The sequence below is a fragment of the Ambystoma mexicanum genome, chromosome 9 (genome assembly GCF_040938575.1).
Source record: "Ambystoma mexicanum isolate Mex_15411 chromosome 9, UKY_AmexF1_1, whole genome shotgun sequence".
In the NCBI taxonomy this organism is placed as follows: Eukaryota; Metazoa; Chordata; class Amphibia; order Caudata; family Ambystomatidae; genus Ambystoma; species Ambystoma mexicanum.
This window is the reverse complement of record NC_090931.1, coordinates 150490140-150504603: the sequence shown is the minus strand read 5'-3', so window position 1 is coordinate 150504603 and position 14464 is coordinate 150490140. Positions and strand designations below refer to the sequence as shown.

At 45.9% G+C, this 14464-nt stretch overlaps 1 protein-coding gene across 3 annotated transcripts in view; it reads left to right on the top strand.

Moving 5' to 3' along the window:
- TBCEL (tubulin folding cofactor E like) overlaps positions 1-14464 on the top strand; it is a 268357-nt gene that overhangs the window by 208458 nt on the left and 45435 nt on the right. For all 3 annotated transcript variants that reach the window (XM_069614326.1, XM_069614327.1, XM_069614325.1), the window contains 4 exons: positions 2182-2321; positions 2881-3062; positions 5011-5267; positions 9456-9582. In XM_069614326.1, coding sequence (XP_069470427.1) covers positions 2182-2321; positions 2881-3062; positions 5011-5267; positions 9456-9582 — 706 coding nt within the window. The remainder of the gene's footprint in view (positions 1-2181; positions 2322-2880; positions 3063-5010; positions 5268-9455; positions 9583-14464) is intronic.

The following is a 14464-nucleotide window of genomic DNA, read 5'->3' as shown; positions in this document are numbered from 1 at the left end:
GAAAACATGTCCAACTGTATGCACAATGTAGACCAGTCTAGACATGTAATAGCCTTTACACTAAAGCATGCCCGGCCACAGTTAGACATACGTAGACTGGTTGCACCAAAATGGCAGTTGAAGCAATAACACTTATCATGGTTATTTTAGCACCGATGCCCAGCAAAATATACAATGCCACAGTAAGGGCAGCACTCAAATACCTGTCTAGCCAGGTAATTCCACCTAGCGGGACTGTCTTATCTGAGATGCCAAGTTAAAAAAACTAAAAAAAGTCAAGCAAAACTAAAATGACTCGACTGGCTGCACCAAAATGCCTCTCTAGCCTCTAATGCCACATATCATGCCTGCTTAGCCTGGATATGGATGACATTAGGATTTATCGCACAATCCCCACCCCACCTCCCACACACCCCCTATCCCTCCGACCTCCTGCCCAACTCCTGCAATTAGCGCCTCTGCCCAGAATTACCTCCAAGTCCCTCTTCCTTGCGTATAGGTGCATACTGGCACGAGGAAGATGGGGACTAGGAGTAATGAAGATTACAGGTAACTAAGCCACACATTATCTCCATGTCCCTCTACATCATCCCAATACTTGTGTATGAGGAAAAGTGCTTCATACACAAGTACTGGGGCTAGAGGTAAGGAAGATTACCGATAAGTAATCGAGGCATTAAACACGGGAAGTGGCGCAACACCATTTTGCTGACTGGGCTTCAAACCCCCCACCCCGTTGACATTTTGGACTGTGTTGACTCGACCTGGCTGACCTACAGAGTCGTTGCCGGAAAGAACAGGTTCCAGGTGTTAACGGCGCATGTGTTTCGCTCTGAACAAAGGCAGGGCAATTACAATGTAAAGCATTACACTATTAGTACCTGCATTCAAATGCTTCATTTTTTATGCAATTTAAATCCTGATGGGGGTTTAGTACTTGCATACCAGGGGTGTGATTCGAAGGGCAGAGAGGGGACAGGAGCTCATTCTCGCAGTAGTCCATAAGTGGGCGCTTTCAGACTTCAAGGAGAGACTTGACTCCTTGCAACATTGACGATGCACTAGAATAGTCTCATTAGAATGCGTAAAGACGTTGGATGCCCCCACACAAATAAAGTTGAAGTTAGCGTACCTCCCAACATTTGAAGGGTTAGCCCCCCAAAATATACGTTTTGTTGCGCTCCTGAACACAAGCACACACACCATACTCAGCCACCCATACATTTAGGTGTGCACCCTATCAAAATACATGCACACACAGGCAGCCACCCATACATAATGCACATTGCATTATATACATGTATACACACACTTACATGCACACACACACATAAAGAAAATACATGTTCTTACCTTTTAATCCGTTAGTCCTGGGAACAAGGCCTTCAGCTCTCTGCAGCAGCCAGGAACGCTTGTTCCCATCACCTGCACACCATCTTGAGGCCTCCTGTCATGGGGTGGAATGGAGCCTTATTACTTCAAAAAGAAATGGTTTCTTTTTGAAGTCATGGGGCTCCTCCACCCCATGACACAGAGGCCTCCAATCTGGAATTTTCCATGTCATGGGGTCGCGGCAACCCTTGGACTTCAAAATGAAATAGTTTCTTTGAAGTCACCCTGCCTTCATAAAGAAAGTATTTCTGTTAGAGTAACAGAAATGATTTCTTTATGAAGGCAGGGTGAATTCAAAAAGAAACTATAGAATATTTTTCATTTTTTTACATTATTTTTCACGAATTTTTCTTTTTTTTGAAGGGGGCCCCCTATGTACTGGTGGGGCCCCCGGCACAACAGCGGCTGTGGAGGCCACCACTACGTTAGTGCCCAGAACTACAGTTCTCTCATTCTCTGCACTAAAGCAAAAGGGTTGATGGTCTCCTCATACCGGGACATGCTCCATCAGTCGCCTTCCCTGTGGTGGGAAAGTGCTTGCCCCACACCTTCATCTGGGGGAGGAAGATGGGGGACTCTCGTTAGAATGTAACACTTTAAGCCCTTGGAAGTAAGGTTTTTTTCAGGATCTTTATCCCCAAATCTAGATCATTTGACGTGCCACTCTTTCTCTGGTCGATATTCTCTGTGCCTGTTAAGCAGTGGTTTGAATGATCCAGTGCAAAGCTTGCTGTTTTATAGAGGGGTTCACCATCCATACTGGCCGATAAGCTTGTTTATCCATTTCAGACCGTCTGAACCTGCCCAGCATCCTGGTGGTGCACAGCTGTGGAATAACCTGCGCAGGGGAGGAGAACGAAATTGCCGCCTTCTGCACCCACGTGTCTGAGCTCGACCTTTCTGATAATAAACTTGAAGATTGGCATGAGGTAAGCCTGGCACGCGAAGGGCCCAACCAGCGAGCTTTTACATTTACGATAAATGAAGTGTTCTAAATGTGATTTATATGCTTCAACTTTCACCAGTATCTAGTCCAGCTGCAAGATTCAGCTGACCAGGAGACTGTGCACAGTGCGGCAAAGGGATGTGCATAGGGCCTATTCGCGCTTGCAGGAGCTCCCATCCAAGGGTCTTTCTATCACTACATGTTATCCCCACCAAAAATATTGCTGTATATATGGTCTGGAATCGGCATAGGCAATATTTTTGGGGGGATCATTTTGGGAGCAGGAGTTGCGGGGGTGTCCCTCGCAGGTTCGATGCCTTAATATCGCCGCAAAATATGGCAATATTTTTGTATGGCAATATTTTTGCGGGGATATTAAGACATGGAACCCCATATTCTTTGACTGGTGATTTGTTGAGTAACCTTAGATACTTTCGGCTTAACAAAAGCTGCGTTTCAGACTTTTTCCTGTGACCAGTGCTAATTCAGGATGCCATTGTCTCCACGCTGCAGTAACACATCTTTCCACTTTTCAATTCAAGGTTCGTAAAATTGTGTCGAATGTTCCACAATTACAGTTCCTAAATTTGAGCTCCAACCCATTGCACCAGTCGCCATTAGAAAAAAGTTGTGCAGCGTCCTTCTCTGGAGTCCGCAAGTTGGTGCTTAACAACAGCAAAGCCACCTGGGAAACTGTGCACACCCTACTGCAGGAGTTACCTCAGTGAGTACCCGAGTGTGTGTGAACTGTGCCCGCCTAAATGTGTGGTGGGGCAGGTGATATACGACTGGAGGCATGGCCTAGAACAGGGAGAGGGGTAATGAGTGGGCCACTGATAGAGGAGGAGTGGAGACAGATCGGGGGCGTCTTATTGTAGTTGTAGCATTGTTAGGGGATGGGGCATTCTAGGACACAGAAAGATAGAAACCACAGGTCTCATTAGGAGTTTGGTGGCAAATCTGATGAATTACTGCCAAACTTCATTACTTAACCTCCCCTTGGTATCGCAAATTTACTGCAGGATTACAAATAGGGCAGTGTTGATCCCCATTTTGTAGTTTATAGGACTACATGGGGATTTCTGCAGAATTACTCCTGGCTGTAATTCCGCCAATATGCCGATTTTTATTTATTTATTTATTTTTAAAATTTATTTCTTTATTTTTGAGGTAATTTGGAGGATTTACCTCATGATACGGTGGGCTACATCAAATATGCAGGTACAAAAAGGTAAGATGCAACATTAGGATGGGTGCACAAATTGCGAAATCCTTGCCTCAGGGCACGGGGGTCTGCACCAAATAGGCAGGTACACGTAGGTAGGTAGTACAGCGCAGGGCTGAGAATGGCAATCCAGTGGTTAAAGGAAAGTAAGTACAAAGCGCAGCGGGTACAGAAAGCTAAGCAGCTGTATCATCGTGAGTCAACAGATGCCGTGGTGCGTGGTATGCAGGTGAAGTAGGAGCAAAGTGATGATCAAGTGGGTGCACAGTCCAGCAGAGCCTTACTTATTGGTGCAGGGGGGCTACTTAGGTGACTCAAAACGTATGCGCAAGGTTAGTTGATGATCCATGGTAAGTCTATACTGATAAGGGTAGGAGAAGTGGGGCTGTAAACCCGGACTATAGACAACGGACAGTATGGAGCTGAAGGGGGGGGGGGGTGCAGGTTTAATGCCATACCGGCAAGCGGTAGGTGAGAACAAAGGAAGGAGGTGGTGCTGACGCAGCATCCGCCAGAAGCGGGCGTGGACGGATGTTAACCTGAGGGCAACTTTGTGGGGGTGTTGATGGGCTTAAAGTGGGCCATGGATCAAGGAAAGTGCAATGTGTGCAGAGTGGACATAGTTAGAGGGCAGATGCGCTTTACCTTAGAAACTCATTACGAGGAGTGCAACGATCAATAGTAGGAGGCAGGGCCAGGGGTTGGAGCGATCGGCTAAGCAGTGAAGGGAGGGTGGGCAGACAGGAAGGTAGTAGGCCTTAAGAGTGGGCCTTAGTGTGCGGGTTGGGTTCGCCTGCCGCCTCCCCCGATAGTCTTTAGTACAAACACACGGCCAATTGCAGAACAGTGGGGCCGGCTCCGTCTGCACTACCCTGGCTGCAGCCATTTTAACAAGGTGGAAGGTATCGGAAGAAAGCATAGGAGCCCTGCTGAGCTTACCTCGCAGCGGTCGTCATTGTAGGTGAGGAGATGATCCGCGGTAATGGGATAACCGCTGCATTATGCCATTTTTACCTGCACCAAAAGATGTTCAAGTCCTTGCACACCCAAGAGGTTCCTACAAAACAAAGATTTGAATGTGTATTGATATGCTTTAGCCCGCACTGTCAATTGCAATGTCCCATGTACCAAAAACCTCAATGTATTCAGATGGTTGCAAATAAATACGCTGGGTGTGAATGGGGAGCAAGGTAAAGAGCCACCCAGTGTATTTTTATTTATTTATTTATATAATTGTAAATAAATAAAAAAAATAATACACTGGGTGGCTCTTTACCTTGCTCCCCATTCACTCCTGTGCCCCGGTATTACTGCTACAAACTTCCAATCGGGACTAAGGTGGTGGCACTGGATTGAGATGCAGGGTCAAGCAATGAACGTGGAAGGAGCTAGCACTCTTGTGTAAGAAAGGCCATTCTGAAAACTGACTGTGACTCTGTCTCCGCAGGTTGGAGGAACTTTTCCTGTGCCTTAATGACTATAAAACCGTGACCTGCTCGCCCGTGTGCTGCCATTCCCTGAAGCTTCTGCACATCACAGACAATCACCTGCAAGACTGGAGCGAGGTCTGCAAGTTGGGTACCATGTTCCCGAGCCTGGACACGCTCATCCTGGCCAATAACAATGTACTCGCCATTGACGATTCCGACGACGCTCTGGCGCGAATCTTTCCCAATCTGCGCTCAGTCAGTTTGCATAACTCAGGTGAGATCTGTTTGCTGGATCAGCACCCGCTTCTGAACATGTGCGGCAGTGTGTTAGGCTCCCCTCACCCCAACCCCAAGCACGCGAGTGCGCATCTGCAATGATGGCTTCCAACACTACACACCTCGGAGCCTACCACCTCTGAACCTAAACACTGCAGTAATGTATTCGGAGCGCGCACACCAGGACGTGTCCGACTCGCACACAACAGCTATGGCCACAATTTGCAGTAGTGTTGCACGAGTGCACACATGGCAATCGCCACGCCTTTCACGGTCCGTACATTGCGATGGTAGTGCATCTGCAGTAGTGCCAGCTGCTCATCCCACAAGCAGTCAGTGCCCGGAACCCCTTTCACAGCCCACCCACTCGCTGCAAGAGTGGCACTGCTAGAGCCCAAGCCGTGATGTGAGCTTCCCCCCCAGAACCCACATGTTACAAAGGACCTTTCAGAGCGTGCACACAACAGCCAACTATTCCATGCCCACACATTGCAATAATGACTCTGTTCCCACAGGCTGCACCATTCATAACCTGTGCCCTCATACTGCTGTAGTGACTCCCTTCGAAGGCCAGACTGTGTTCACAATGTGTGCCAGACTTGGGAAGGGGCACTGTGCAGAACAAGATGGGAAGGGCCGCTTCACTGATGACCAGGTCCCCCTGGATGGATTTCACCCGAAGCCTGCTATGCATACATGTGCCCGCTTTGCCATCATCTGTAAGGCTTGTAGATCTTTCACATACCTACCTTTGCTTGGAGGGAAGCTTGTAAGTTGGTGTTATTTGATCACTCACAGCTCTGCACTCACCTTTCTGCTTGTAGCGGAGCACTGCCGGTAAGGGGAGTCCTCGGTGCTTTGGTCATCACATTTAGTAGGTTTGATGGTGCTGTGGTTTTCAAAGTAAAGATGTGTGCTGAGGCTGTGGGTATCGCAGCAAGGACGTGGGCCAATACTACGGCTATCACAGCAAGGATTTGCACTGATGCTGTAGTCATCACATTGAGGCGGTGTGCTGATGCTGTAGTCATCACATTGAGGCGGTGTGCTGATGCTGTAGTCATCACATTGAGGCGGTGTGCTGATGCTGTAGTCATCACATTGAGGCGGTGTGCTGATGCTCTGGCGGTCACTGTGAAGGCTAGATAATACTGTGCTTATAACCGTACCGATGTGTGCTGCTGCTATGGTGATAAGAGAGCGTGCGCACTGGCGATGTGACTTTCACAGGAATGATGAATGCTGGTTTATTCTTCAACGGATCTCTGTGATTACTGCAAAAAATACCGAATGCAAAAAGGCCGGGTTTGTTTTTTCTTCTCTTCGTGCAATAATATGCACAGGGAGACCCCATGGAATCCTCCATCCCCCATACTGCTATTAAATAATTAACTACTCTAACCCACCCCCACATATAATTGCTGCGAAATCCCAAAAATACACTAACGCATTTTTGTATTCAGTATTTTGGCCCGCTCAGTAATTATCCAATAACTTATTCAACCATCACACTGGCGTTGAATGTTGATGCTGTTATGAGAATGAACATTTTAACTGGTGTTGAGTATTTTGCAGCGAGGATGAAATTCATGTGGTCATTGATGGAAATAGTGGGCCTTGTTATCATGTTCAGCCTTTTCCAATTTACTTGTGCGCTGGTTGCAGAGCGTTCACTCTGCTGCTGATTTCATACACACTGCCTGTAGGCTCTGACACTGCTTCTCATGCCAGTCTTGCAGGTAGCAGAGCCCAACCACTACCCTCTAACCGCAGATCCGGACACAATACTCCTCCCCCTAGCTGATAATCCAAACTCACTGTTTATTGCGCCATCTTGGGCAGGGAAGGATCGCCCAGGGGGCAATGCGTTTGTCTTGGAGGCAAGAAGACACAGCGCAACAAAGGTTGAAATCCCGGTCTCGCACTCAAGAGACTTGTCTCCAGTATTGAGCGTGTTATGACAGATTAATTACAATCGCACCAATAAGCAGTGCTGACTCTGACCAAATGGTTATACCCCTGGCACCGTACCTGCCCTCCTTGGCCCACTGGTAATAACCCCATGCTATTGCCTCACCTTCCCTGTACACTACCTATTAGTATTAAGCTTCTGGTTATGCCATTACCTCCTGGTATGCCGCCTGCTGATCCTACCCATCTGGTGATCTTCCCTGGTTCTTTGCCTGCTGAGCTTGATTGTCTGCTGATCACCCTTGCTGACTCGGCTCTTTTCCTGAGCCTCCTTGTGCACTGCCTGCTGAGCTTGATTGTCTGCTTATCACCCTTGGTGACTCCCTGCTGATCGTGATGCTCGGCTCTTTTCCTGAGCCTCCTTGTGCACTGCCCGCTGAGCTTGATTGTCTGCTTATCACCCTTGCTGACTCCCTGCTGATCCTGATGCTCGGCTCTTTTCCTGAGCCTCCTTGTGCACTGCCCGCTGAGCTTGATTGTCTGCTGATCACCCTTGCTGACTCCCTGCTGATCCTGATGCTCGGCTCTTTTCCTGAGCCTCCTTGTGCACTGCCCGCTGAGCTTGATTGTCTGCTTATCACCCTTGCTGACTCCCTGCTGATCCTGATGCTCGGCTCTTTTCCTGAGCCTCCTTGTGCACTGCCCGCTGAGCTTGATTGTCTGCTTATCACCCTTGCTGACTCCCTGCTGATCCTGATGCTCGGCTCTTTTCCTGAGCCTCCTTGTGCACTGCCCGCTGAGCTTGATTGTCTGCTTATCACCCTTGCTGACTCCCTGCTGATCCTGATGCTCGGCTCTTTTCCTGAGCCTCCTTGTTCACTGCCTGCTCAGCTGACCCTTTGGCCCACTGCCTTCTGATCCTCAACCCTCTGGTAATAACTGTGGCACAATGCCCGCTTGTCCTCTGCAAAATCTTACCTGGCTCACTCGCTAGTGCTCCTGGCCTTCTGGTCATTGCTCCCTCCGGTACACGAGCTGTAGGGGAAATCTGGATTCCTTTGTTTGATGCAACTGCTATGCTGAATGCTAATTAGACGCACATTTTCTCTCATGAAAAAACGAAAAAAATCATCTCTGCCCTCTATTGTGTATTATCAGATTCTCCCTGCTTTGTGGGTGCAGAGGGGAGGATGCCGCTCCCTAGAGACGCTCGTGCGGCTCTTTCCTGTGTTGCATAGCAGAAAAATAAAATGGAGGGGTCCATTCCCACACCTTGTTTCCTTAAGGGATTTAAAAGGGTTTCTGAAATTGTACATGCTTTTCAGGATTCCTTAGGTAGATCTTTCCAGACCAAGTTTAGCCAGGGACAATCTAAGCTATTAGTGATCCCACGGTGGCATTCATGATATTTGAATCCAGGGCCACCTATCTGTTTTCAGTGCACCATATTGGAGAGTGAAACCGCTGAACAGGGCAATCGGGAGGGGCTTGTTTGCATTTAAATGTATGGCCGAGGACAGTCTTGAGATCAAGCCCTCTCTAATTTGGCTTCAACCTACGTTGGTGGGGGGAAGAAGGTAGAAACCAAGTAGGAAACTATAGATGGGATAAAAACAATGTTTCCAAATGAATGGGAGCTTTTCAGCATCATTCGTGCCTAAAAAGGTGTTAAGCATTAGTACAGCTTGAGAGAGATACAACAGAGTTAGGACAAAGTGAGAAAGTTTAAAACTAGAAATTAAGTTTAACCTGCAAGTTGCTCAAAATGTGGGGAAACGTACAGATTGTATGAGCATGGTAGCCCTCTTTTGCTTGTGTGGCTTATGCTTATTTAAATTATGCCTATGCTGTGTTTTTAGTGAGAATGCAGGCTCATGCTGTGCTAATTGCAGAAGGGTTGCAGAGTGAAAATGGTTTTGGCAGTTTTGGTGATTCTCACCGTTGGTCTTGTGAAAATATGGGTTTTGCTGTGAAGATGCTTGCCGATTTTGTGTATGACATTGGTAATGCTTGTTGATGCAAGTTTGCCTGGGGAATAGATATATCTAGAAATTGCAATGCAGGGAGGCAGGGCGAAAGCGAGGTCACTTGCACAATTCTTATGAGCAGGACTATGTTTGTGAGGCCATAGGGAGCACGTTTCTATGAGGGCATTGCACAGAAAGCCTCCCTGGGATAAGGTGTATTGTAACAGAATGTATGATCACTCTCATCACAGATTGTATTTTGTGTTCTGCCTCTACCCTATTTCTAAACCCATTATTTTTCTAAGCAGGTTTGAATCGCTGGGAAGACATTGACAAACTCAATTGTTTCCCCAAGCTTAAGGAGGTGAGGTTGTTAGGAATCCCTCTACTGCAGTCCTACAACACCGAGGAGCGCAGGAAGCTGGTCATAGCAAGGTCTGCTCTTTCAGTCTATCTGCTCTGTAATATAATCTTGGTGATGGGTGATGGAGTATGGAGGTTGATTCTCTGGTTTGTGGCTGTAGGTCTGCATGATGGGTTGGGACTCGTTTCACCGTGAGTGAAGGGTACACTGTTAATTGAGAAATATCAATGCTTGTGCCCCTGGGCTGAACTCTGGGTATCAGTTGGTGGCAGTCATCTTTAGTTCGTTCTTGGAGATCTGTTGGATCTTGTTGAGTGTTTGTTTGAAGGGTATGCTTTTAAAGGTTTTGATGGTGTGTGCATTTAGCCAGCAGCTTTGCTTTCAAATTACAAATGCTGACACTACAGAAAACCGGTCAATGAACTTGCTGCAAACTGTCAACCTCCCCCTCACAGGTTGTTCAAACACCACTCCTTTTGTAATTTGACAAGTATCCACATCTTTCTAACACTCTTATGTTCCAACAGCAAGTTCTATGACCTGCTCTCACATCTGAATAAGTGTACTGACTCTCGTTCTGTTTGTGTTTCCTTTTAATACATTTTTACAAGGATACATCCATTGGACAAATAGGCATAAAGTATTTTATATGCTTCATAAAATAAATTGAAATTGAAAAACATATAAAGTATCTTGAACATATAAATCTGTTTTAATGGGTCTAAATAGTAAACATAACTTACTTGCAAAGCATAGAAAGCTATTAACTAATCATCCATATTCCCACGGCTCCAAGAAAAATCAATGTACTAGATCTTCTAGATAGTTTAATATATAAGACAAGGTAACAAATGAATGTCCCATACAGTGCCTTAAAACACACATCATCATTCTCTTAACTTTTCAGTTTACTTAAAAAGTATATATGTACTTTTTCTAATGTAAATGTTTCACCTACTAGTCCTTCCATCCTGGTTTCTGTTAATTTTGTGTTTTGCCATTTCAGTGCAATCTAGGATGTTGTCCCACTGACATTTCGTTTTAATATTCATTCTGTCAAGAGCCAATATCTAAACCTGTGCAGAATCAGTCAACTATCAAGGTGTAATACATCTTTGTGCCTGTTGCAACTATCTTATTCATGTTTTGAGTTTTAGATATTCAGGGGACATAATCCCTAGTGCTTAAAAGTAAGAAATCCAAATGGTTAAAAGTTGGAAATGTGTTAAACTTACCTATGTTAAAAAAAACACTCTGCCTCTTGTAAAGTATGATATACTCTCTGTATTTACCTTTCCTCCAATAGTTTATTTCACACTTTGAAACAGAATGGGTTGTTGAATTCTTATTTCATTGGTCAAATCTAGAACAGCCAACGAGGTTATGAAACTTCTATTTGCAGTGAATCCCCAAGTTTTTGACCTTAAGATCGTATATGAGAAGTGAGGTTGCTCCATATTTAAGAATGAATCACGGCCCCAATTCAAAAAACAAATGCAGTTTTTATTCTAAATGTTTAAAAGTTAATCTGATACTCTTGGTGTAAGTGTGTTTCGGCTCCAACAGATACTGACCTATTCACAGATTTCTTTTTATGATCTCATGATAAATATAACACCAACATTCACAGTGCAGTTAGGCGATTCTGAGTTTTTTTAACCCCTTCTTTGTTTAAATCCAAGAGAGTTCCTCTAATTAAGACACACCTTTTCCATGTGCCAATCACTGTGCATCTTTTGAGAAATCATAGTTTCAAGGGCACATCATAAATGAATCTGCCTAAAGATGTTGATCAAACGTTTTTGTATTGATCTGTAATTCAGTTGTTTATTAATTCTGTAATCTCAACATTTATTTTATTTCAGGCTTATTACTAGTCAAATCCCATTGAATTGATTACATTTCTGTAATGTCCAACAGGTTTTCTGTGAATGTTTCAAAACAGTTAGCTGAACTTTGAATGTATTGCGTTTTCGTCATGTGAAACTTTCAGAATATCCATTAGAGATCAATTGTTTTGGTATGGTATGTATTTTCAGATTAGCCATGGAAAATGTTAAAACATGATATTGAATGTAGCCGATAAAACACATCTCCGCTATCTATGTTTCTGCACTCAATGAGTATTGGACGTAATATGTATTTCTGAGGCTTGTGGCTCTGCTTAGAATCACATGCTTTGCATTCGCTGACATCTAGTGGTTAGTGCAGAGTATTGCATTACTTGTTTTCGAAAATTTGAAAAGGGACGTTGACGGGGCGTGTCTGTAATACTAGCCATAGTGTGACCTGTATTGTGCCCATGATCCTGTACGTGTCAAGGTCTTCAGATTGTTTTTTTTTTTTCCACCATCATAGTCGGTCGCTCTTTGCGGAGTTCCTAGTTTTAGAGCTAGCGTGGTATATATATTTCTGGAACTTGTGGATCTGCTTAGATCACATACTTTGCATAGTCTGACTCTAGTGAAAGTCGCAGAGTATTACAAGATTTGTTTTTGAAACTCGAAATCGGACATTGACATGGCGAGTTTAGTAATACTATCCGTAGTGTGACATGTACTGTACCCATGGTCCTTCACGTGTCGAGGTCCCTCAGATTTTTTTCCACCATCGAAGTCGGTCCGAATGCAAAATTCTCTTCCAGGCTGATGCCTTTTACCTAAAGTTGTGCTTGTAGAGTTTCTTCCTTTCCTTTGTTCGCCTCACAGCACGACGGCTCAACCACTCGACGGCTCCTGACAAACACCCACATCGTCGGCGCCTGATTGATCGACGACCAGAGGCGGCCTTTACTGGCCTCTTCGGGCTTCGACCCGTTACAGTAGGGAGAGAAGGTGGAGTCTCTTTATACTGACCTCTTTTAGAGAATGTTTATCCCATCATCCCCTTTCTTCTATTTTTGCCCATCTGCCCTTTTAAAATATAATGGACGAAACCCTATTTAAATTTTGCCCCGCCTGCCACCGTAAATTCCAGTGGAAGAACACGCACCGAGTGTGCTGTCTCCCGAGGAATCACCCCAAAAAGCATTGTAAATCCTGATAGCTTTTCCAGCCTTAAACCTTAAAGGATCGGTGGATGAAACACTGGCCCGCTCACGCCATGCAGGCTGAAGCCTCCATAGCCTTGACGTAAGACCCCAGTCTTACGTCATGAGTGGCAGTCTCTGGGTCATGAGTGACGACTAGGGCGAACGGGGTCCGTCAGAACCCCAAGTGCGGGCCCCCGACTCTGAGAAGCAGGCCGGTGGTCCTGTGATGGAGAAGAGACCCAGCGGCCAGAGCACACACAAATGCAAACACAGTAGGGACATACCCCATGGTGACTCTCGCCGCGAACCTAGAGTGTCGAGGCCCGTGCAGTGACTGGGGATAAAGCCTCAGGTTCCTCACTGTCCTCTGGGCCATCGCGCACCCATTCGCCTCATGGCAGTTCCCAAAAACCACAAGCCAAGTTCGGTTTGGACACTGCATAAAAAAAGGCCCTCCTTTCGCACACATAAAGAACAGGCGGCGATAGACATTTCGGTGTCCCCAAAGAAAACGCCAAAAATACAAGTTATAATTAAGGAACACATCAGTGCTTCGCTACTTAAAGCGAGGTCGCCGGAAAAACACAGTTTTGACACAATTAACCCTAAAGGACACCACACAGAGTTTTCTTACTCTATAGACTCCCTCTCTGGGGCTATGCACCATAAAGATACCACTCCCTCCTAGCCCACGCCTGTTAAGGATGTCCCTCCCAGGCCCCTGTCATTTCAGGTTTCCCACCCTCATGCCCTTTTACAGCAGAACAATTTAATACGATTTTAGGCAGAATGTCCTATTTCGTGGACGTCATGGACAGACACCCCAACCAATTGGCATTTCTTTTTTTTTAAACATATTTTTATTGAGAGAGCAGGTCAGCAGCACGGCAAAAACATACACACATCAAAGCAGAGCTTGAATCTCTTACAGCATTCAAAGAAAGGAAAAAGAATAAAAATGAAGGTATCAATGTTTTGGGCATGAGAGCAGCCTGTACAAGAGAATCAAAGATTACAAGTCAAGGCGAGGATATACGGGTGTTACATCTGCGTCTGAACCCAGGTCACACAGGTAAAGGCGCAACAGTGTCCAAATATCTTTGGGGAAACTGGGTGACAGGACCGACAGTACAAATAGTTCCTCATCGTCATTCACCATACAAAGGTCCTTTAAGAAAGTGGCTCTGGTTGGGGCGGTAGGGGACTTCCAGCATTTAAGAATACAGCGTTTGGCAATAATGCATGAGATATTGAATAATCGCCATGTGGTCTCCTTTACTTTGCCTATATCGCCCAATAGGTATTTCAAGGGCGAACGAGTCACCTGAATGGCCGTGATGTCTTCGAGAAGTTTCGCTCCAGAATTCCACAATCAGTGGACATGTCCAGTACATATGATAAGGCCCCGCACCAGGGCCGTCACATTTAGGGCAGGCATCTGTGCAGTTATCCACAAATTTAGCCACTCTAGCAGGGGAATAATGTAGTTGGTTCAAAACTTTAAACTGGATTAGCCGGAGCCCAGAATTCATGGACACTGATCGGATAAGTTGACAATACCGGGCCCAACGGACCTCATCTATCTGAGTGCCCGTGTCTCGCTCCCAGACCTGTCTCATTGTGTTGCGTGACAGGGAATGGGTTTGCACTAGGGTGTATAGCATAGAGACCCCTTTGCCGTAGCTATTTGTGGACACTATCGACCTGATGCATTCATGGGTCTGGGGTTCTTGCGGGAATGTTGGCCATTTCGCCGAAAAAGCGGCCCTCATCCTGTAGTATTGAACACGTTTAAGCTGGCCCCTCCCCACCGCTCCAGTGAAGTCCGTGAGGTCACAGAACTCCCCATCTGGGAACATGTCGCGCAGCGTGAAAAGCTTGTTGGGGTCCCAGGATTGCTGAAGGGCCCGATCAAACGTAGG